General features: G+C 34.1%; 2 protein-coding genes and 4 pseudogenes across 5 annotated transcripts; 1 reads left to right on the forward strand and 5 right to left on the reverse strand.

The window, feature by feature from the left end:
- The first annotated feature begins 304 nt into the window (after nt 1-304).
- LOC148762915 (disease resistance protein At4g27190-like) lies at nt 305-7,895 on the forward strand. Of its 3 annotated transcripts, none has more exons than XM_088806432.1 (6): nt 305-2,969; nt 4,147-4,614; nt 4,723-5,212; nt 5,306-5,424; nt 6,424-7,248; nt 7,398-7,895. In XM_088806432.1, exons 1-6 carry the CDS (start codon nt 432-434, stop codon nt 7,437-7,439), a joined length of 4,482 nt encoding a protein of 1,493 aa, XP_088662558.1. In that variant the 5' UTR covers nt 305-431; the 3' UTR covers nt 7,440-7,895. The 3 variants fall into 3 exon arrangements, with proteins under 3 accessions (XP_088662558.1, XP_088662559.1, XP_088662557.1); XM_088806433.1 differs by having other exon boundaries at nt 305-1,635; nt 1,750-2,969; nt 4,723-5,424; XM_088806431.1 differs by having other exon boundaries at nt 4,723-5,424.
- Nucleotides 7,896-8,217: 322 nt separating this feature from the next.
- Nucleotides 8,218-8,938, reverse strand: LOC148762916 (cytochrome P450 89A2 pseudogene; annotated as a pseudogene).
- LOC148762917 (cytochrome P450 89A2 pseudogene) lies at nt 8,929-10,014 on the reverse strand (annotated as a pseudogene).
- Nucleotides 10,015-11,872: 1,858 nt separating this feature from the next.
- Nucleotides 11,873-13,626, reverse strand: LOC108661858 (cytochrome P450 89A2 pseudogene; annotated as a pseudogene).
- A 1,506-nt stretch (nt 13,627-15,132) lies between these two features.
- Nucleotides 15,133-17,033, reverse strand: LOC18599633 (large ribosomal subunit protein bL17c). Its single transcript, XM_018120551.2, has 2 exons — nt 16,688-17,033; nt 15,133-15,742 (listed from the first exon to the last, which is right to left on the reverse strand). The coding sequence occupies exons 1-2, from the start codon at nt 16,890-16,892 to the stop codon at nt 15,333-15,335; spliced, it is 615 nt and encodes a 204-aa protein (XP_017976040.2). The 5' UTR covers nt 16,893-17,033; the 3' UTR covers nt 15,133-15,332.
- A 1,553-nt stretch (nt 17,034-18,586) lies between these two features.
- On the reverse strand, nt 18,587-21,781 carry LOC18599634 (cytochrome P450 89A2 pseudogene; annotated as a pseudogene). Its single transcript, XR_016026357.1, has 2 exons — nt 20,169-21,781; nt 18,587-19,028 (listed from the first exon to the last, which is right to left on the reverse strand). The product of XR_016026357.1 is annotated as a cytochrome P450 89A2 pseudogene (transcript).
- Between the last annotated feature and the right edge of the window lie 3,255 nt (nt 21,782-25,036).

The following is a 25,036-nucleotide window of genomic DNA, read 5'->3' on the forward strand; positions in this document are numbered from 1 at the left end:
TTATACAATTCCCACCGAGCAAGCCGTTGAGTTATGTCTCTCCTTCAGGAAATTTGGTGGCAAGTTTTCATGAAAGAGAAAACCAGTAAAGGAGCCTCTTTAATAATAATATATTCTTAATTTCCATAAACCACTATCATTAGAAAATGATTTGGTTCAAAATTTTTTGTTCATTATATTTCTAAATTATAATCATATTAAATATTTATATTTATATATAATTATTATTTAAAATGAATAAAATAAAATATTCACTTGTATTACCCCTTACAATAATTATTATAATAATATAATTATTATTTCTCACCAGTTTTATATCGCGCTCAGTATCATCATCGTTGTTTTTCGTATTGTTTGGGTCTGCTCCCTTGTTGTCTCTGCTAGTTCATCATTTACTGTTGAAACCGAAAATTAAAAAAAACCCTAAAAATATGGAAATTCCTAGTAACTGCGCTGCCAATCTCGTTAGCGAAATTGCCAAATTCATGTTCTTCCAAATTAAGCGTCGTATCAGTTATGTATTCCACCATAAGAGAGAGGTTGAGAATTTTGAGGAAAAAGTTCAGAGGTTGAAAGAAAGAAGAGAGAGAGTGCAGCATGATGTTGATGCTGCTAAAAGGAACGTTGAGAAGATAGAGATCGGTGTCGAGAATTGGCTGATCAAGGTGGACAAGATGATCGATGAAGAGGCGAAAGAAACGAAGGACCTTGAAGACAAAGCAAATAACAAGTGTTTCATTGGCTTGTGTCCCAATTTCAAGTCGCGTTACCAGCTTAGCAAGAAAGCAGAGAAAGATGCCAACGCTGTTGATGTACTCCTCCGGCAAGGTGAATTTGACAAAGTATCTTACCGTGATCCTCCTCAAGCCATGGTGTATGCATCTCCAAAAGATTTTGAGGCCTTTGATTCAAGAAAGCAGGTTTTTGACGAGATCATGGAGGCATTGAAAGATCCTAGTATCAACATTATAGGAGTGTTCGGGATGGCTGGTGTGGGCAAGACCACACTTGTCAAAGAAGTTGCTAAGCAAATCAAAGGGGATAAGTTATTTGATTCGGTGGTTATGGCACATGTAACTCAGACTCTTGATATACAGAAAATGCAAGACCAAATTGCAGAGCCATTGGGTTTAAAAATAGAAGAAAAGAGTGTGGCTGCAAGAGCTAGTAGATTGCACGAAAGATTGAAGGGAGAAAAGAAGATTCTTGTTGTTTTAGATGATATTTGGGCAAGATTAGAGCTGAATAAAGTGGGAATTCCTGTTGGAGATGAACATAAAGGATGCAACATACTGCTTACGTCAAGAAATCTCGATGTTTCATTGAATGGTATGGATGTTCAGAAAAAATTTCGAATCAATGTTTTAAAAGAAGAGGAAGCTTGGGAATTGTTTAAGAAGATGGCAGGGAACGGTGATAAAAGTCCTGAATTACCGTCTATAGCGACTGAGGTAGCTAAAAAGTGTGCTGGTCTGCCAATCGCCGTTTCAACGGTTGCAACGGCTTTGAGGAATAAAGATTCATTTGAATGGGAGGATGCTTTGCGGCAACTGCAGAGGCCTTCCTCGAGCAACTTCAGTGAGGTACCAGAAGAGGCATATGCAGCTATAGAGTTGAGTTACAATCATTTAAAAGGTGAGGAACTCAAACAGACTTTCTTGCTTTGCAGTCTACTTGGTCATAATGTTGCTATTCAAGACATGCTGAAATATAGTATGGGTTTGGGTTTGTTTCATGGTGTCAACACAGTAGAAGAAGCAAGAAAAAGATTGTTAACGGTGGTGAGTAAGCTCAAAACCTCCTGTTTGTTACTTGATAGTTACACCGAACTGCACTTTGATATGCATGACCTTATTCGTGATGTCGCCTTATCAATCGCTTCTAGGGACAACCGTGTCTTTGCATTAAACAATGAGGATGTTCCAAAAGATTGGCCAAATGTAGAGGCAATGAAAAGTTGGGACAAAATTGGTTTGCGTTATGCTATTAATCTCAAGCTTCCTGATCAATTGAAATGTCCGAAACTTACATTTTTCTATATGGGTAGCAGGGATCCTTCGATGGAAATGCCAACTAACTTTTTCAAGGAAACGAAAAATCTTAAAGTTCTAGATTTGACTGAAATGCATTTTCCGTCCTTACCTTCATCCATTTCTCTACTATCAAACCTTGGAACATTGTGCCTAGATCAATGTGTGTTGGGAGATATTGCCATTATTGGAGAGCTCAAGAATTTGGAAATTCTTAGCCTTTTGGATTCTGATATTAAAATGTTACCTGAGGAAATTGGAAAGCTGATTAAGTTAAAGTTATTAGATCTACATGGTTGTACCAAACTCAAAAGAATTACACCCGGCATCTTATCTAGTTTGTCTAGATTGGAAGAATTGTACATGGGTAACAGTCGTGTTCAATGGGAAGCAGAGGGACACACTCAACCAAGCAATGCCAGTTTTGCTGAATTCAAGGCTTTGTCTTGTTTAACCACCTTAGATGTTTGTATCCCTAATGCCAAGATTATTCCAAAAGACTTGTTCTTCGAAAATTTGCAAATATACAGGATTTTCATAGGAGAAGCATGGGATTGGGATGGTCAGATTGGATACTCGAGGACAAGGACAAGGACACTGAAACTCAAGCTAGATACAGGCATTGAGTATCTAAGTTATGGATTGAAAATGTTATTGAACAAAGCGGAAAATCTACATCTAGATGAAATGACAGGTGTCAAGATTTTGCTACATGAGTCAGAATATAGGGAAAGTTTTCGAATGTTGAAGAATCTTCATATCCAAAATGGTGCGTTGGTCCAATATATCATTAAAGATAATGATATTGTTGACAAAATTGAGTTTCTTCAACTACAGTCCTTGATACTTCAGGATCTGCCAAAACTTATTAGCTTTTGCTCTGAAAACAACAGTTCGACTTCTATTTCTCCAAAAGAGTTGCCACTTTTCAATGACAAGGTATTTAATAATTTTTCGTTCACCCAATGCCATATGATAGCTAGGTTAAAGGTATACATCTTAACAATATTTCTCCAAAAAATAAATAGGTTAAAGGAAGTGATATGTTATACTTGTTCTTCTATAAACTCTTATATGATAGCTATTGTCTTAATTGGTAGGATTGATGGTTTAACAAGAGATTTTATATATATTCTAATATTTCTAAAATTATGCCACTTGATATTTTACAGACAATTATAATACACACAATATATATATATATATATATATATATATATATATTCAAAGGCATATATATATATATATATATATATATTAATAAGATGATTTTTTTTCATGTGCTAATTAAAAATCTTGTTACTTCTTATGATCATTCATTCCTTTTTGATCTCTTGATTCTCCTTAATTTTCTGTCCACTCTTCTTCCACCATTTCCCCACTCCCCAAAAACATAACTTTGTACTTTAATTATTTTTAAGAAATAAATTATAATTTATTTATGTAACATTTATTTATCTTTTTCTTTCACCCGCATAGCGGGTGGCATTCGGCCAGTATTCTTCAAACTACATATTTACACATTAGAATATCAGGTTATGACTTTAGTACCATCTTAACGTCCCTTTAGTAGTTAAAGAGCTGTCATCTGGTTTTCTTGGTTTTTACCTGTTGCATCGTGTTAGGTTTCAGCCAGAACTTAATTATCGTATAGGGGCTGTTTCTTTTTGCGGGTGCTGCCAGTTTCCTTTTGAGCAGGTTGTATTATTTTGCAATTGTATAGTTATTGACTCTTCTCTAAGCTACTTTTGATGCTAAAAGGAGTCTTTACCTACTAAAGTATAAGACTCTTCAGGGCATTCTAGTTTTTGTTATCAATAAATTACCAACTTTTTTTAAAAAAAGAAAAAACTGTCCTGTTTTTTTCTTAGCTAATTAGTGTCTTTGATATTATATATTATGAATGGAAATGTTGATTTTAGTGTATTTTTTATGATTAATTGTTTTAATGTAAAAAATAAAAATGTTATATATTTTCAATAAAATTTAATTCAATAGATATTTTACACTTATTAAAATAAATTTATTATTTTAACAATAAAATAGTAGGTGACAAACGTCACACATGACCTTTCACAGCATGTTATTTGGTATTAATTCAAACTTCATTGTGCAGATAATGTTTCCTAAGTTGGAGAAGCTGAAACTATCCTCAATCAACATTGAAAGGATATGGCACTACCAACCTCCCAGAGGGTCTTATTCGATGCAAAATTTGACGAGCTTGATCATTGAGGGGTGTGACAAATTAAAGCACATATTATCCTACTCTATGGCTGAATGTCTGCAGCAGCTCCAAAGCTTTGAGGTAATTGGTTGCAGGTGCATACAACAGATAGTAGCAATGGAGGAGATAAAAGAAGATGGAAAGAGAGCAACGATTTCATTCCCTCTATTAAACTCCCTAAAATTAAAGGCTCTTCCGAAACTCATCGGATTTTGCCATGACAACTATTTTCTTGAATTCCCATCCTTGAAGATTCTAGAGGTCGAGCACTGCCTTGAATTGAAGGGATTCATCAACAAATCTATGAGCAAAGATATCACTATTGGCAGTACTACTGAAGCGCTGTTCAATGAACAGGTGGGTTTCTTAATGTGCTCTGCATTTTCTTTTCTTAGCGATTTGATTTCCCTTTCACTTGCTGTTGGAATTATCGCTGCTTATGATCATTTTTACATTGGCTGGTAGGTTGCTTTTCCCAACTTGGAGAAAGTGACAATCTCCCATTTGAGGAACGTGAAGAGGTTATGGTATAACCAACTTCATACGGATTCCTTTTGTCAGATGAAAGAATTGAAAACTGAGCACTGTGATGAGTTGTTGAATATTTTTCCATCTTCTGTACTGGGAGTATTTCAAAGACTGGAAATACTAACAGTAACTGACTGTGAATTACTAGAAGAAGTGTTTGAACTCCAAGCCCAAGAGTTAGAAATCAAAGATACATACGGTGTGACCTTCCAATTAAAACAAATGTATCTCCTTCGTCTGCCAAAGTTGAAGCATGTTTGGAATAGGGATCCCCATGGAAATATTTCTTTTCAAAATCTGCAAGGAGTAGATGTTTGGCAATGTTGGAGTTTGAAAAGTGTCTTTCCATTTTCAATAGCCAAAGGTCTTCCACAACTTGAAAGGCTTTTAGTTCAAGAATGTGGGGTGGAGGAGATTGTTTCGAAAGGTGAAGGATTAGAACAGGAAATTTGGTTTGAATTTAATCAGTTATCCTCCCTTATCCTTTGGATTGTGCCAAACTTGAAATGTTTTTACCCAGGAATGCACACCACTGTGTGGCCGGTGTTAAAAAATTTGAAGACATATGGGTGCAAGGAGATGGAGATATTCGGGCAGCTAGAGTCTAATATGCAGAAACCACTTTTCCATATTGAAAAGGTACAAGCTTTTACCGTTCCTTTGGAGATGTTCATACATTTTTCTGAAGTCATTCAGTGCCTTAATAATGTACCTAATTTTTTATTGGTAAAATAGAAAAAAATTAAGATAATCTTTTGTTTTGAATCTTATGTTATGTTTTAGTTCGCAAAAAATTATTAAAAGGACCAGGTTATTAAAAGTTTTTGGTTATAACATAAGGGGCCGTTACTGCACCCTTTAAGTAACTAGCTTTTATTTTACATATAATTTACAAGTGACTAAACTGCAGGTCAAGTATTAAATTTTTTTATGAAAAAAATGAGGGATACGATACTTAAATTTTCATATAAACTAACAAATTTTCTATTTAATTATAAGCCAATAGTATAGCTAATTATAACTAATAAATTAGTTTGATAAGTTAAACAATAAAAAATATTGATTTTGCTTAGATGATAACTTTAATTTGTTTATTTTTAATCATAATTAATTTCTTTAGTTTGTTTATTTTTAATCATAATTAATTTTATCTTCTATCTTTTGTTTCTACTTTTTAATAATCCTTTATGAAGTAAAAGTGAACGATAGAAAGAAAACAATAAAAATATCAATCAAAATAATCTCTCGAATTATTTAAGACTGTTATTTTATTTGGAGCAATCATCCTAATGAAAATTGCCGACATGGCAATGGTTCTATAAGCTCGCTCATGTTAGCGTAGTGGTGGATAATATTAGCTGACATGTCATATACATATATAAAACAAAAATTGACATTGTAATTACATATAAATAAATAAAATTTACAAATATTTAAAAAGGGAATATGAAAGAAATTTTCCAAAAAAATTAGATTAAATCATCTACACCAGCAACCTGTTGCTTTCTCCATTTTCCCTTTTTTTCTTCTTCTTCTTCTTTTTTAACGAGAGCTTCTATAAGTGAAAATTTTAGTATGGTTTGAAGGCTTAATTTCAACATTATGGGTTCAACTTCTTACTGTTTGTTGACTTCTCAGGTCATCCCTCAATTGGAGGTAGTGTGGTTAAGTAGTGATGACATTGCAATGATATGTGGTGGCCAGTTTCCAGAAAACCTATTTTGCCATATAAAAGTTCTTGGGATTTCTTGCGAATCAGCTATTTATCCATTTTCTTTCCTCCGAAGATTTTACAATCTAGAAGAGCTTCTGGTGGGTCATTGCAGCTTCAAAGAGCTGTCTCCTTCCGAAGGAAATGTTGGTGAAGAGAAAGAAGTCTGGATGCTCCCAAAAATTAAGAAGTTAGTCTTGTACATGTTCCCTAGGTTGACACAGCTATGGAAGCAAGAGTCACCACTGGGTCATATTTGTGCAAGGCTTGAAACTCTTAAAGTTTGGAGATGTGACAGTTTGATTAATTTAGGAGTATCATCCGCATCTTTTGAAAATCTTACAAGTTTATATGTCAGGAACTGCAAAGGGATGGTAGAGGTGATTACATCCTCCGAAGTCCAAAGTTTGATGCGTCTTGTCACAATGAGTATAAGGGAATGTGAAATGGTGAAAGAAGTAGTCGCAAGCGAAGCAGATGATGAAGCAACGTATGAGATTATTTTCACAGAGTTGAAATGTTTGGAACTTCATTGTTTAGCAAGCCTCAGAAGCTTCTGTTCAGGGGATCACACCTTCAAGTTCCCATCATTAGAACAAGTAATTGTGAGTCAATGTCCGAGATTGACCAGCTTTTGTCAGGGAGCTATTAGCACACCGAAACTACAAAGAGTACAACTAGCAGAAACAGACCATAATGGGCGTTGGGCTGGTGACCTTAATGCCACCGTAGAACAGTTATATATCGAACAGGTACTTTCTAATTTCATTAAACATATATAAATTTATCACTTGCATTATTTTCCTTGTAGCCTTCAAGACCTGTTTGTATATCATCTAACGTTGAAAATGCTAGTATCAATGTTTCACCTTTTGATATATTGCTGCTATTGTGGTTATAGAATGTTCAAATTTTTGAAGAAGAAACTGAGGATACCATTTAGTTGCCCCAAGCTGGAATAAGGCTACACGGTGTTATACAAGTGAGACACTATTGTGATTGCAGAATGTTCAAATTTCTTTCAATTAATTGAAGTAAGATGGTGAGTTCGTAAAAAAAAAAGAAACAAGTCAGAAGGTGAGTTCAACTTGCAGTTACTTTACAGAGATAGGGTCCTTATAGGCTGGAAATGCATTTGAAGAAGTATGGCTTGTCTGCTGCCATGCCTCATATCAGTCAAGTTTCTCCCTTGCAGTGTTCGTCCGCCTAAATTTCATATCCTTTGATTTTCTTGATTTTTGGTGTATGTCCATACTTTGGAGAAGACTTTTGTGTCTGTAATAGATTTGTTAATAGTTGAGATATTTTGTGTTTAAATGAAATTATGTGTACATCACTCATTAGTGGGACTCGTAATTACTTACTAGAATTGATATGATTCAAATTTAGTTTTATCCAATTTATCTTCGTTTTCTGCCCATTGTTTTCAGAGTGTTAGAATCATCTATTGATTCAAAAGATAAATATCAAAATGTTCCAAATATTTTAGTTCAAAATAAGTTCCTAAGAAAATCAAAATGTTCTCATTCGGCCTCAGAGTGTATGTTCCCTGCTTTCTGTAAAGTATCCTGCTCTGTTTTGTCCAGTTGCTTCTCAAAGGTGGATTCTTATGTGTCACTCTTGTTAGAAAGAAAACATGGGAAAATAATATACTTGTACAGGCAATGGATAAGTTGAGATACAAAGAGAGACAGAGAATCCATCAAGAATAGTCAAGAAGATATATACATATGCCTTTTCTTTTTATTATACAAACATATATCCATATTCTAAATCAATATGGGACCATTGATCTTATCCGGTTCAATAAAATAGTACAAAGAAACTATAGTACCCTTTTTAGTAAACAACAGTATTAAAATATATACGAACTGTTTCTTCCAAAATATATATATATATACGCACAAACTATGCATGCCACTTATAAAATTTTTAAATTAATATTAGTTGTTTGATCAACCACAGCCTTATTACCTAAACCTGGGATATATGTGAGCCTACAACGGATTCTTCATTACCATTGTAAATTCTTGCTTCTCTGACAAATCAATGTCATCTCCATCCACAGCCTTCCATTCAAATGACAAAACTAAATTCGCTACAAAATACTCCAAATGAAGCATAGCCAAACCATAAGCAGGACATATCCTCCTCCCTGCCCCAAATTGTATCATCTTGATCTCCTTTCTGCCAGTTAAATCGAACACTTCCTCACCACCATCACTATTAAGAAACCTGTCTGGTCTGAACGCCATAGGATCTTCCCAAACCTTGGGGTCCCATCCCATTTCAGCAATGTAAAAATTTACAGTACCCTTCCTAGGCACCAAAAAATTGTTCAAAACGACATCTTCTGTCACTCTATGTGGCAACACAAAGTGTGCAAGAGGCTGCCCTCTTTGCCCTTCCAAGATCACTGCCTTCAAATAACGCATCGTCTACAAGTCATCTTCGTCAACCTCTTCTTTTCCATCTCCCACGACCCCTTTAATCTCCTTAAGTAGCTTTTCTTGAACATGTGGATATTTCACCAAATTTACCGTAATCCAATGCAACGCTGTGGATGTAGTATCTGTGCCAACATTAAGAAACTCCGAGCACGAACTTACCATTTCCCCTTCATCAAGTTTCCTCTTCTCCTCATGGAGTTTTAAATCCAGCAGTGTATCAACATATGATACAATATGCTCTTCTTTATCTTCGATCTTTTTATCCTCTTTCTCCTTGCTCAAGTTTTCTTTCTTCACCTTCTTTCTGGCCTTTATCAAAGGGATCAATAGATCTTCTTGATTTTTGTGAATTTGAAAGATATATTTCCATTTCTTGCAAAACAATATCTGTGTCACTTTTGGCCAAAAGTTTATTAAATTGAACACCTCTACGTTCAGTAGAACGCAATGCTGAGCAACCTTAATTTTTTTCATCTGGCTTTCATCAAGCTTGTCACCGAAACACTTAAGGACTAGTAAACAGCACATGGCATATCTAAGATAGTTCACCACAAGGACAGCTTCACCAGCCTTCACACTGAGCTTCTCCTTAAGTATTTGCAAGACCAATTTGCGGCCATGAGAATAAGATTTGACGCGGGAATGGTTGAGTATTTCTGCTGTGAGGTTCCTGCGTAGAACACGCCATGTAAGCCCATAAACAGTAGTATCGATGGTACGTTGGTTGCTATTAATAATTCTGCAAGCGATAAGAGCTGGAGGACGATCAGCCAAAACTGCACCATTTTGGACCAAGGCTTGGTGGATAAGGAAGCGGTCAGAAATAAAGATAGCAGGGTGAGGGCCAATACCTACCATGGGACCAAACTTTGGGTGGAGGTCTCTGAGGATCGGTTCAAGGTCAGCGAAGGTTTTGGGTAGCCAGGAGAGGCTCTCAATGATTGGGAAGGTAAAAGGGCTTGGAGGAAGGTTGTGGGTAGGTCTTCTCGAAGGATAAAGAAGGTTAAAGACGGCTTTAAGGATTGCAGGAATGCAGAGAGAGGATATGATGATAAGCCAAGTTTCCATTCTGGCAAATCAGAAAGGAAATGTCTAGTGGACTGGATTTAAAAGAATTAAAGCAAAGAATTTATTGACTGGCTTTGGTCTTTTGTTTATTCTTATTAATTCAATTATATAAACTGTATAAAGCTAGTGCAATGTGGTAGGTTTGAACCATAAGTCTTGATAAGGATATATACTTGTTGTTTTTCTCAATCATGTTGGTTATTTTATTCATCGCCATCATGGCGGTAATAAAAACAGCTTTCCAATAAAGAGGATAGCTGAAACAGAACACTAGACTAACTTATACTGCTGTCTGCAACATCAATAACACCGAAATAAAAAGTCATACAACACTGAAGAGAAAAAGGACCATACAACACCACTAATAGATTACTGTCTAAAACAGGACTCTACTGTCAACACCGAACCTTGCCAATGAGTCGGCAAACACATCAACTGAGATTTTAAAGGATTGAAGCAGGAGGTTTTATATTGACTAGCTTTGGTCTCTTTTTTTTTTTTGTGGTTATGTTAATTCAATGGTATAATCTGTAAAAAGCTAGTCCAATCTGGGTGGGATTTGAACCATAGTTGATTGTCTTGATAAGAAGGTATACTTACGTGTTGAGCAGGATGACCACAAAACTACTCTATATCAGGAACAGGTAACTATCCTTTGTAATGATAACGCCATGCTCAACAATTTTTTTGTCTTTTTCTTTTTCTTTTTTTTTTTTTTTGAAAACCTAGGAAATGCATGAATGGAGGATGGATAATGCCAAATTTTTCATTCTTTATTGAAGGATTATCAACAATCAGAATGACCTTTTAGAGGGTTCAACCATCTTAATTTCTGCTTATTACATTATACAGGGTATTCCAAGTAGGACCAAAACTTGTTTCTTCTGTTGAATTCTATTGGGGTTCAATGCTGCTACATGACACAGTCCAAGGTACAAGAAAAGTCCAAATAAATTGCAAAACATTAACAGAGTTTTGCAATGGTTGATTGAATCTTGATGACTTCAATTTGAGAAGGAGGTTGCAATTATTTAATCTCTCTAAATTCGTTGTTTTGTTTGGTTCATTGAAGAAGGACAAAAACAGACATCACCTTCAGTACTAGAAAAATGAAAATTCTTAATTAAAAATAGCTATTATCGCTGTTACTGGGCCACTAGTAGTAGTTTATGCTTAACAAGCAATCAATCTTAATTTAAAATTGCCTGAAGAACATTGAATTTATCAGCAGGAAAATAAAAATTGACCATTGACCATGTAACCTTGGTTAGAGAAGCTTGAATCTGAGAATTCAAACAGAGAGAGATATCTACAAGATCACTTTTTTCATCCTAAACTAAAGTAGGATTACATAATATTACTAGTTACTTATGTTTGGCTCAGAGCTGGACCTGACATCATTTGAAGAGATGTTTTAGATGTGTTGGTATCTTTAATTGATTTATTGCTATATTATACATAATGTGGCAATGACTTATTCTCTGAAAGTTACATATACTTCTCAACAAATTTTCAGAAAAAAGAATTATATATAGTTTATCAAATAAAGTTTTCAACTTCAATAGGTTGAGTACAAGTATGAAGCAAATTGTGTTGGCAAAATAATTAAATAAAGCAAAGGAAAACTACACATTTTATCTACTTACATAGGAAAAACAATATATGTATATATACATATGCTAAATCAACATATGGACATCCTATCAAATTCATTGGAAAAGTAGAAAGAGCATAAAAAAAGGGGAAGTCAAAGGCATGACATTCAGGTAAGGCATTCAATGACAAGATTTGAAGGGAGGGAGGGCCTGTAGCAGCTTCTCTGTAATGGTTTGTCAAGACTATGCAAAAGTTCCAAAGGAACATCAAAAAATCTCTAAAAGATGCATTTCCAAAAGCTAAATAAGTATATTGACATTTCACCAGCATTTGTTAAATGATCAAACTTGCCTAGGCCTGCTATATATGCAAGCTTGCAATGGATTTTTCATCACAAATGTAAATTCTTCCTTCTCTGACAAATCAACATCATCTCCATCCTTGGCCTTCCACTCAAAAAACCAAACTAGATTTGCCACAAAAAACTCCAAATGAAGCATGGTCAAACTATGAGCAGGACAAATCCTCCTCCCTGCCCCAAATGGTATCATCTTGATCTCCTTCCGACCTGTTATGTCAACCTCTTCCTCACCACGTAGGAACCTTTCCGGTTTGAACGCCAAGGGATCTTCCCAAATCTTCGAGTCCAATCCCATCTCTTCTATGAAGAAAATTATAATACCCTTTCTAGGCACTAAAAAGTCGTTGAAAATTACATCTTCTGTCACTCCATGGAACAGAAAATGTGCAGGAGGGTGACGCCTAAGACCTTCCAAAATCACTGCTTTTAGGTAAGGCATCTTACGCAAATCATCTTCTTTGACCTCTTCAGCTGCATCTCCCACAACCCCTTTAATCTCCATGTATAGCTTCTCTTGAATAAGAGGGTACTTAACCAAATTGGCCATAATCCATTGCAACGCTGTGGATGTTGGATCTGTGCCGGCATTAAGAAATTCTGCGCACAAAGTCACAATTTCCCCTTCATCAAGTTTCCTCTTCTCCTCAGGAAGTTGTAAATCCAACAAAGTATCAACATATGATAAAATGTAATCATTTTCTTCTTTTCTTTCTTTACCCTCTTTCATCTTGCTGATCAAATACTCTTCCTTCACTTTTTTTCGGGCTCTGATTAATGGGATGAAAACATCCGCTTGATTTTTTCGAGTTTGCAAGAACTCCTTCCAGAGCTTATAAAGCAAAATCCTTGTCACCTTTGGCCAGAAATTTAGTGCATCGAACCTATGAATATTCAATAACATGTCCCTTTGAACAACCTCAACTTTTCTAAGCTGGTTTTCATCAACGTGAGCTCCAAAACACATCAGGGCTAACAAGAAAAACATGGCATGTCTAAAATAGTCTACCACAGGGATAGGATCACCGGTATTTCGTGACTTGATCAGCTGCTGCTTGAGGATTTGCAAGACCCTTATCCGAGCTTGAGAGTAAGATTTTATCCGAGAGGGATTAAGAATTTCAGCTGTCAGGTTTCTTCGCAGAGCACGCCAGGTAAGGCCATAAGCAGCAGAAGCAATACTATGTTGATTGCTACTACTTGTTTTGCTAACGGTAACTGCCAGCGATCGATCAGCAAAAACAGAACCATTCTCAACTAAGGCCTGGTGTGCAAGGGAACGGTCAGAAACAAAGATGGCAAGGTAATAGGTGATATGGAGAGTTACCATGGGGCCAAACTTTGTATTGACACTTCGAAGGATCGGTCCAAGATCGGAGAAGGATTTGTATCTGTGTAGCCATAACAAGTTGCCGATGATGGGAAATTTAGGGGGTCCTGGAGGGAGCTTGGGGCCAGGTTTTTGGGAAGGGAAGAAAAGGTTATAGAAGGCTTTAACGATTGCAGATATGCAAAGAGTGGAGACGATGAGGAACCAAGTTTCCATTTTGGCAGAAGGAAATTGAACCTCCAAGAGAATATTAGTACTTGAAAGTTATCAGATCAAAACCTGAATTGTTAAAGCAAAACTCGCTGCTAGCTACTGTTATATAAAGAATAATTTTCTAACAGTACTATCATTAGTGGGTTATGGGTATTTAATTAATCATTTGAATAACTTACTAATTGGCTTTATTACATAATAATCTGATATGACAACCATTTAATCTTTTCTTTTCTTTTCTATTTCATTTCTATAATACTAAATTATAATTATGACAGATAGATATTTTTTCCTTAATTCACAATTCTTTACTACGTAGTTAGTGTAAAATTATTTATAATAAAATCCAAGTTATTATTCTACGAACAATTCACCAACGATTGTCCTATATATAAATATATCTCATTGGTCAATATTAATTTACAACAATGGTATGAATCACATCACAATGAACGAGATACTGACAAGCATCAACTTATATTTTTTCAATAATTTTATATAAATATATATATGTGTGTGTGTGTTTGTTAAACTGCTTATGTTGATAAATACTTATAAAATTTGTTGATACTTTATTGAAAATTATTGATTTTGTTGAATATTTTCAATAATAATAATAATAAGTGTGAGAAACAACCCCATATTGGAAAAATAAATAAAAAGGGAAAGAGTGTCCTTTAAATAAAAAAGAGTGCAAGTATTTAGTATTTGGACTAAAATGAACTAAAACGCAAATTGAACCTTAGCTACCCTTTCCCACGGTTTTAGCCCAGTTTGTGCTATATATTGTACTGAATTCTAGATCAATCAAAAGGCTGAGTGGCATGCATTCCCACGGTTGTATGTAACTTTAGATTTGAATGATTTCCAGTTTGCTATCCACAACTATTTTCCTAAGCAAAATTCTTTGCAGACAATAAACTCCATAACTGCCACAATATTGGTGTGACGGGCACATTCCTGTTCAGATAGCACAGCAGTCACCTATAACGCACACAAGCAACATATCCCAAACTTTGAACCATCAAAATGTCAGGTTCACAGTAATGAAGACATCTTACCTTTCAGCTTGTACATCTTAGATATGCTGAGTGAAATATCATGCAGATTCAGAACCTCATGGCAATAGTTCTAAACATTATTAATGAAATTAAAGTATGAACCCAGCTTCAAAAAGAGGCAAAAAGTACTATGCAGAATGTGAAAACACCAAAATATAATGACGAATCAGTATAACAGGTGTTGCTAAAGTGAGAAGTGGGCATGGTGTGATGGATGAATGATGGAGAAACTAACATATCTGAAAACAGATATTTTAGGTACTACATCTACAGTATAAACAAAGCAAGTGAATTTCAATTATTTGGTCCTTTTCAATATTGTTAACCTGACATGTGAAATATGGTAAGGATCCAAAACACTAAAACAGAAAGGGAAGGTCAGATATAGGTGCAGCAGTTAGGAAAAAAAAGGCAGCCCATCATCAAAAAATATACATGGCCTGCAGAAGAAAATTTGTAGTGAACATTTAGCCACACATTCTAGGGTGTGGGAGGTGGCTTACTTACAATTTACTTATGTAGATCTTGTTGGGACATCATTCATTCAACGAACATTAAAGTGGCACGAAAATTTAGCTAAAACATCATCTAGCATCAAAGAACTTACATATGAAGGTAAACACAAGAAGAATAAAGACAAACCTTGATCTTCAAAAAAAAAAATAATAATAGAGACAAACCTTGTCCATCTGCACTAATGTCTATCAAAACAGGCAACTGTTCATACAATCATGCAATGTTCCTTAAGAACAGAAAGTACCTATACAAGTTCAATGTATGCCATTGGTGCATTGTCCCCTCGCCTAGGCAGGGTTCTAATAATTCTTGTATATCCACCATTTCTGTCACCATACCTGTCTGGCACCTCAGCAAAGAGGGCGTGCACAATTTGTTTCTCATAAATGAAGCCAAGAGCCTGCCTCCTTTTGTGAAGAGAACCATCCTTAGCTAAGGTGATCATTTTGTCAACATACTTCCTCATAGTGCTTGCCCTAGCCCTGGTAGTTTTGATCCGACCATACTTAAGGAGCTGAGTTGTGAGGCCTCGTAGGAGTGCACGTCGCTGGTCCGGAGGCCTGTTGAGTTTAGGTACTCTTCTTCCATGCCTCATAGCATAAAATCGACAACCATTATCAATTATGGTGAAATTGTGCTCAAAGTTGTTGAGGTCTGCCAATGTTTTGTATGGTGAGTAACATAATAATTAAAGTTAAAGATCAGAAGAGTGTCTGTTTTGCATAACTTGAAAGAAAAAACTATCCTATGATGCCACTGCCTACTGATAAATGAAACGAAGTTATTAAAGAGTAGAAACAATGTTGAACAAGTGATCTCAAATAAAACACTCAAGAAATAATGTATAAATTTCAATCTCAATTCTCAATAGTCAATTTTTAATATCAAAATCTCAACTATCAAAGGCAACATTTAAAGTCTCAATAATCCAAATTTCATTAATTCATAGTAAATTAGAAACCAGAGAACTCAACAATTCCTAGTCCAAAAACAACCAGAAACTAGAATAACCAAGGTAATTACAAGCAAAAACCCAAATCCTTAATATAAACACAAACTACCAAGCATACCCCAGAAAATAACAAAAAAAACCTAGAAAAATACAACAAAGTATTTCATAAAGTCCTAAACAATTTTAATACTCTACATCCAGAAATGGAATAAAAACAAATTAATAAACCAAGCCCTCCTCCCATTTAGTTTCTAGGGGACTAACAAAACATTTAAGCATATTCTTTGCAGTTAATTTCTAGCTTATCGCCATAGAGAGTCAGCTAACAGCAACTTTAATTATACTATTACACAACAATTAAAGCCCTGTAATTGATTAAAAATGACCAAATGACTAAATTGTTACACTAGGTCTACCATAAACATTCTGCATAAAAGTAAAAATCATGCATTTTATTCTCCAAAAAAGAAAAATCCTCCATTCTCAATTATTCAATTGCTTTGGTACTCAAACCGGATGCTATTGGAGTAAAAAGCCCAGGAGCAAAAACCACAACCCAACTGTTACCTTATAAAGCAAAAATAAAGCGAAATTGAAGTAATTATATATAGAAAAAACAAAGTGGATGACAGAAGCATTAGTATTACCAGAGAAGCCAAGGGAATGGAGAGGGTTGACAGGAGAGAGAGCAGTGAAGGAACGGACAAGCTGAGGGCACTTGGTAGAACGACGGCGACATGGTAATTTAATTGAAGAAGTCGTGGAAGTGAGTGGCGGCAGAGCTGACTTTAAAGATACCATGCTCCATCCACTACTTCCACTGTCTGTTGTTATTGCCATTGCCATTGCCATTTTCGCTTTGGGTATTTCTTGGCTGACCCTGGAAAAATGGTGAAGATGGAATGGACAAGGAATTTCGTTTTAGAAGAAACTGATTAACAATTGAAGAAACAGTGAGAAAAAGAATTTGGGGCTTACCTGAAAGATGGAACTGGATAGAGTTTTTCAGAGAGTGAGGCCGGATCTATAACGACACTTTGTAAATTCGCTGTTTTGCCCTTTGGGCTAAGAATTACAAAAAGGATCCAAATTTTGTTTAATGGACCGTTTGGTATGAGCATGGGCCAGATGTCCATTATAATTGTTTTTCACTTTCCAAACTTAAAAATATATATATATATATATACTTCATTTCAAAGTATTGATCGTAATTATATAAAAATTTATTAATTTTTAAAATAAATATTTTTTATTGACACGTAAATCTAGGTATTAATAAATCGTTAATATTTTTATTAATTTGATGATGTGATAAAAATTAAAAAATAATTTTATCTTTGATTAATTTTTAAAATTATTATTATATTATTTTATTTTATTTTTATTAATTAAAAAAAACTCTCATCTGGGGAGCATCAGAGCTCCCCTGAGGAGCTTCGATCGAGCTCCTTTAAGAGCGCAGGTGCTCCCATTAGGAAGCCCAATTTGGGCCTCCTTAAAGGGAGCACTGGTGCTCCCTCTTTTTTAGGAGAGTTGGGGGTTTTTTATTTTTTAAAAAAATATAAAATAATAATTTTTTAAATTAATAAAAAAATATTTTAATTTTTTTATAATCTTTGTTAACGATGTTTATACTTTTAGAATGAAGTATCTATTTTAAAAATTAATAAATTTTTTTAAAATTTCGATTAAAATTTAAAAAAATAAAAATATTTTATCCAAAAAAAATAATTTAAGAATAAAAAAAAATCTATGTCAAAGGTCTCATTCGCAATCGTTATAATAAGGTTCATCCTATTGTAAGATCAAATAATAAAATTATAAAAAAAACAAAATATTTGTTAAACAAATCAGGTAAATAACGTGTGTAATATATAACTTTATCGATTTTATATTAAATGTTAAATTCAAAAACTATTATTCAAGATTAATATTATAAAATTCACCTTCATAGAATAGATTTGTGAATTTGATTAAAGAACGTGATATTTTCATCATAACAAGTGGATTCGAATGGTAATACTAGATTTGAAATTTCAAATATAAACACCATATCATACTAAAATATTTGATTTATTTCAGGTGTCTCATCTCATCTTTTCTTTCTCTCCCCTCTTTCTCTTTCGTTTAAACCCTTACTAAACTAACTTAGGTATGGGGAGAGAATCACTATAAAGCCTCCGATGCCCCATCCCTTGTAAGTCAAAATGCCAAGCTCCGATCATCCAAACCGATACAGCTCAAATCCAACTCTCAAAAGACAACAACATTAATTTTGCCAAATCACATAAAACAAAAGCATAATTCCTTAAAAGTCTAGGCATATGAAATTAATGCATCAATAACTCTTTTTATTCATAGGTATTAATTAGCTTATAATAACTTTTTTTATTAAGGACAAAAGATCTTATTAAAAAATTTTATGTATTTATATTATCTCGTAAGATACAGATATATCGTTTAAATATTAAACAAGTTTTCATCGTCAAATTAAATTTATGCATTCTCCAAGTGTGAAATAAGAAGTCTTGAAGAACCTTAAATCATGCATCCAAATCCACTTATATACCCACAAGTAATACATAAGTAATTTGACTATATTCTCATTCAGACCTTTTTTTTTTCTTTGTTGCGTTTTCTATCTTAACAAAAACCTTCAAGACAAAGAACTTAGAAACAAATAGGTGAAATAATTTGCTTGCCTAGAGGTTGCATTGCCAAGTTTACTTTGGGGACAATGGCTGATGCCTTTATTTAAGGCTTAGAAAGGTAAATATCAAACTGGTTTAATATATACACAAATACATAGTACAGCCCGCAGGCATATAGGCTTCCAGAGAATCTTGTAGCTTTTTCTGCAGACAATCAACAAAATCCTCATCCAAGCCTTGGAGTTATATGAGCTTTTAATGGATATTTCATCACCGTAGTGAACTCTTGTTTCTCAGACAAGTCAACATCATCTCCATGTACAGCAGTCCACTCGAACTGCCAAACCAAATTTGCCACAAATATTCTAAGTGAAGCATGGCCAAAGCAAGGCCAGGGCAAATATATTCAATGAAATTAACCGAGTTCTCATGTTATACAATTCATAGTGCCATCAATAGTGACTCAGCTTTTTTCGACGTATTGCAGATCAGTGAAAGCAGATATACTCAAAAACAAAAGGACGTAAAGTTTCTGAAGTGTAGTTCTACATGCGGGAACTGTGTATCATATATTTACAAAGGACAAAACAGCATTCCATCAAGATGTCACGCGGAAGACTTCATGGAGGGATATGAATGTGTCCAAGCCAATGACTTGAAATGGAAGAATTAGATTTTTATGGTTGATTTAGTGCCTTGCTTTCCAAACTTTAAACTTTCTATGCTTAGGATGCTGTTTAGTAATTTGCTTTATTTGCATAGGTTTAGGATCGAATGTTCTGAAGCCACTACTTCTTCAACAAAGTAAAAATAAGTAATTGATCAGTAGACCAATTGGCTGCTACCATTTACTTTCTACATTCCATGAAAATTTGATTTGACAGGGGGAGTCAAATTCAAACCAGATTTATGTAAATGCATTTAAGGGAAAAAATTTGGGGCTACAACAATCTTTGACTGGTCAAAATAAGCCATTGTAAGATACAGACAACATAGAAAACAAGAGCAAAACAGATGTCAACTTTGAACTTCCCTGAGTATGCAGAAAAAAAAAAGAGTAGTATTTATGATAATAACTACGACTAACCTTGGTAATTAATTATTAAATATGAAGGACAGTTCAAAGACAACACTATCAAAGACAACTTTTTTCCATTCTTTTCCAATGAAAATTTGCATGACAAGAATACAGGAAATGCCATAGAAATTTCGGGACACCTTAACCTAAAACCAGAATGCCTTGTCTTTTGTGAAAAGCTTAAATTGTGTGATAGCAATCAAGTTGGTTGCCTATTATTCATGGAGAAGTAACTCTCAAGGTTGCCCCATTAACAATTATTCCTCATTAAATAAATTCATAAAGTCATATGGTATCTATCTAAAGACCAGAGAGTTTTACAAGACATACATAGCATACAAGCGGGGACAGGATATTAAAAGAAATATAGTATTTAATTTCTTGGTAGAAAATCAAGACCTTATCTCTCCCTTGGTGACATGTGGGCCCGCAATGGAGTCTTCATCACTGTTGTGAACTCCTGCTTCTCCTCCAGGCTAATCTCATCTCCATCAATGGCCTTCCATTCGAATTTCCAAATCAAATTTGCCACAAAATACTCCAAATGAAGCAGGGCTAAGCCAATTCCAGGACAAATTCTTCTCCCAACTCCAAAAGGCATCATCTTAATCTCCCTACTCCCTGTTATATCAAACACTTCCCCGCTACTATCATCACTTCTCAAGAACCTCTCAGGCTTAAATGCCATTGGGTCCTCCCACACCTTTGGATCCCACGCCATATCTGCCACCATGAAATTGACAGTTCCATTCTTTGGGACCAAAAATCCTCCCAGGACTGTGTCTTCTGTCACACAATGAGGCAACACAAAGTGCCCTGGTGGGTGCCTTCTTAGCCCTTCTAAAATCACTGCTTTCAAATAAGGCATCTTTTGCAAATCATCTTCTTGGATTTCTTCCGCCCCATCTCCCACAACCCCTTTGATTTCAAGCAATAATTTATCTTGAACATAAGGGTACTTCACCAAATTTGCCATGATCCACTGCAAAGCTGTGGAGGTAGTATCAGTGCCAGCATTAAGAAACTCAGAGGCCAAAGTAACAATTTCTCCTTCCTCAAGCTTCCTTTTGTCCTCCGGTAACTCCAAATCCAACAAAGTATCAACATATGCTAAAACATAATCATCACTTTCCTTCTTATTCAAGTTCTCCTCTTTAGCTTTCTTTCTTGCTCTTATCAGAGGAATCAGCAAATCTTCTTGATCTTTACGTAGCTGATAAAGCTGCTCCCACTTCTTACGAAGCAAAACCTTGGTCACTCTAGGCCAAAAGTTAAGTATATTGAATCTTCCAAAACCTAACAGCACCCTTTGCTGAACCGCCTCAATCTCTTTGATTTGATCTTGACTAAGCTTGTCACCAAAACACATCAAAACCAATAAACAAAACATAGAATATTTAAATTGAGCCAGAACCTGAACCGCTTCTCCAGTGTTAGCCTTTAACTGCAAACCATCAAAGAGAATTTCCAAAACCCATTTACGTGCGTGAGAATACGACTTTATCCGTGAAGGATGGAGGATCTCTGACGTCAGATTCCGCCGCAAAAGCCGCCAGGTGGGGCCATAGAAGGCCGAGCTGATGCTATGTTGATTGGTATTCATGATCTTATTAGTAGGAAGAGCTTTGGGGCGGTCTGAAAATAGTGAACCACTCTGGACCAAAGCCTGGTGAGCAAGGGAACGATCGAAGACAAAGATGGTGGGACGAGGACCGATATTGATGGTGACCATGGGGCCAAGCTTTGGACGGAGGTCGCGGAGGATTGGTTCGATTTGGAAGAAAGATTTGCGGAGCCATAAGATGCCGCCGATGATAGGGAAAGTGGCGGGGCCTGGAGGGAGAGTGTGGAGAAGCTTTTTGGAAGGGTAGAAAAGGTTGAGGAAGGCCTTGAGAAGTAGAGAAATAGAGATCGTGAGAAGGAAGAGGAACCAAGTTTCCATTGCTTTTGGCCTTTGGTTAAAGTGTAGAGATGATATGACAAGAAAACCTTTTAAGTTTAGAGTTTCAAGGGTGTCTCTGTCGGTGGATTGTTCAGTGCATTGACCAGTATCCATTATTCGATGCTCAAAATATATGCTTTTGAATAAAAGATTTTTTACCAAAAAAATTATAGTCCCTTAAAGGAAATATAATATTTTAAAAAAGTTTTATTAAATTTTTATTTTTTATAATATTCAATCAATTTTTTTAATTTTATTTAAATCAAATAAACTCTTATCATTATACATCAATTAAGTTTTATTAATCAAAATAGCATCTATCGTATTTCTATTCATATAACACTTGTGAAAAGTAAATTTGTCATATTATCATGTCATATATTAATGTTTTGTGATATAAAATAACATGTGTTATTTTAATTAAAAAAATTAATAATAATTAATAATATATTTAATTTAAAATAAAAATATAAAAATTTAATTAAATATATTAAAAAATAAAAAAAATTAAAACTTTCAAAAACTTTTTTGAATATTATACAAAAAAAGCATATTAAAAAGATTTTTATAAGATAAGAATAGACCAAACTTGATTTTATCAAACAATCTTGAACTATTTCCTATGGCTCTATGATTTTTCTTAGATAAGAATAATCTTCATTGCTAAAATACAATGGATTTTATTTTATATAAAAATAAAAATATGATGTATATATATTTGTGTTTAAAATTTTAAAGAATAATTACTTATCAATAAAATTTAAAGAATAATTTTATTATCCTCTTATTGGTCAAAATATGAAAATCTTTTTTATGGATAAGTGAAAATATGAAAATTAAATTATTACTAAACAAATCAGTCTACTTCTCTACGTAACAACAAAAAATAAATGAATCTACTTTTAAGGATGTATAAAATATGATATATAGGAACAACTTGAAATAAGTTCAACTGTATTTTCATCCTATTAGCATGTACCCTAACTACGAGTCATTAATATGTTAAAATAATATATTATTTTAATATAAATGTATAAAATATATAAGGTGTAATGTATATTTAAAATTTATTTACAACCATAATAATTAATCTCAAACTTTTAATTATTTGCGGGTCAATTTTGAACCAGTTTATGTGACAACTTTCAATTTAACTTTTTTTAATTTTGGCCATGAAAAGAGAGACAGAAAGTGTTTGTTTGGGAGAGAAGGGGGAAAAGAGAAGAAAGAGAGTGGGCTAAACTATTGAATTGGTTGAGTTGGCCCAATTTGAACAACTCTAAAATGAGCAAATAAATAGAAAAGTAAGAAATGATTTGTGTATTCCAATTTATCCTCTACATTCGAGATAGAGTTTTAAATGTGTTCCATTGAGCATATTTATGGAAATTAATAATTAATTAATTACATCTAATCCCTTTTATGAAATTCAAAAACTTCACTAATATATAAAGTAATAATACATTTTAATATGCTTTTATAAAAAAGTACCTTTTAATATTCATCTATAACTTACTTTAAAAATTATGATTATTTATTTTTGAGAATTTTCAACTTTTAAATTTATTTATATTGAAGTTATAACATTTGGTTCACTAATCCTATATAGAATTTATGCATTGACAAATGTATCAAATATAAACTCATTTCTTATTATTTAATCTTGATTTGAACAATAAAAGATTAACAGTACATGGGTCCCAAAAACATATCAATAAATCTTCCGATATGCCATATATATATATATAAGGTCTCTATTTATATAACTAAACATAGTATGCAATGGTAAAAGTATCCCAATAATTTTTATTATCATGTATTTTCTTTAATTTAGTCGTTGATATTATTTCTTTTAATGGTAAAATTAAACGATATCATGAAAAGAGACTAAATTATTTTAATTTTTAAAATTAATAAATTAAATTATTTTGATTTTAAATATAAAAATTATATTAAAAAATATATAGGAATATAGAATTATTTAAATACTTTAATTGTTTGAGCACGAAAATTTTCACTTTTTGTGATTCTAAAAAAATTTTACTTCAATGAACATAGTGATGTTGAAGTTGAAGGTTGAAGATAAAAAAAAAAAAAGCATTTGAAACGTGCATGCCAAGTTTGTATTTGCATCTGCATCACATGTGAGATTAAGATTGAGTTAATGGGCTTGCACCTACAAGGATAGATGGCCCTTTACCAATTATTTCAACTTCACACGTTTAGGTCTACTGCCTATCTAACACTACTTTTGATGAACCACAAAAGCCTGTAACCCTAATTTCTTTGCCTATAATGTAACTTCAGTCTTGTTACAGGAATCCTTCCCAAATACTCATTCATCCATCTATTTTCCTACCGGACAACTTTTTTCAAAAAACTCCTTTTGTTTTCTTTGATATTTCTATCACTTGTACTACGGTATCATTGAATTTTCATTTGACCTTCTCACGTGAACTCTCAATAAATTTAACAACATATTTAGGCCTAACAAACACATTCTTGACCTGCACTATGACCATCTCAAATATTTTCTTAACTGGTTCAAGCCCATCCCTATTTGAAAAGAATGGCTTACAACGTATTAAAAGTTCTATAAGGATCATAGGTATATTCTCACCATATTTCACAAGCTCTACAAATATACAGATGCTATCCAATACTTTCCATGTATGACCATCTTCTCTAGCCAACCCCACTCCTTCCATAATGAAATTCATTTCCATCCTCAAGAGTATGTTGAGATAAAAAACAACTCTATGAGGTGAACATAGCCATTCTAATGGAAATTTAGCCCCAGCTTCATGACCAACCTGGAAAGGAATACCTTGGAAGCTACATCACTCAATTAAGGGTTAACAGACAAATCTACGAAGACAAACATAAAAATCCAACCATAAAACCATTAGATCTTGTCTTCAAGTTCAATCTATCCAAGCTGAAGTCAGTTCAATGGAACTCAAATTGACAAACACCTATAATTCAAAAAGCCCAGTCAAAAGCTCGAGCTAGCTTCCAACAAACCCAAGACCCCTATGCCTATGATTTTAAGAATGATCCATATGACTTGGGTGATGATTTTGATCCAGAAGACATTTTTGTTAATGAGCTATGCCTAAAGCCAAGAATAACCAAGGCATCCACTAGCAAAGGTGAAAAAGTATCTCTTGAAGATGAAATGGAAGCAACAAACAGATCCCTTGAACAAATATTCGACTACAACTTCTCCCCTGGAGCAGACAATAGCCATCTCAATTTCCCATTCGACAGCCCATGAAAACCCAAAAATCCAAAGCCTAAAAGATCAAAATTCAGTCTATGTTCA

Source organism: Theobroma cacao, chromosome 5 (genome assembly GCF_053813885.1).
Source record: "Theobroma cacao isolate CCN51 chromosome 5, ASM5381388v1, whole genome shotgun sequence".
In the NCBI taxonomy this organism is placed as follows: domain Eukaryota; kingdom Viridiplantae; phylum Streptophyta; class Magnoliopsida; order Malvales; family Malvaceae; genus Theobroma; species Theobroma cacao.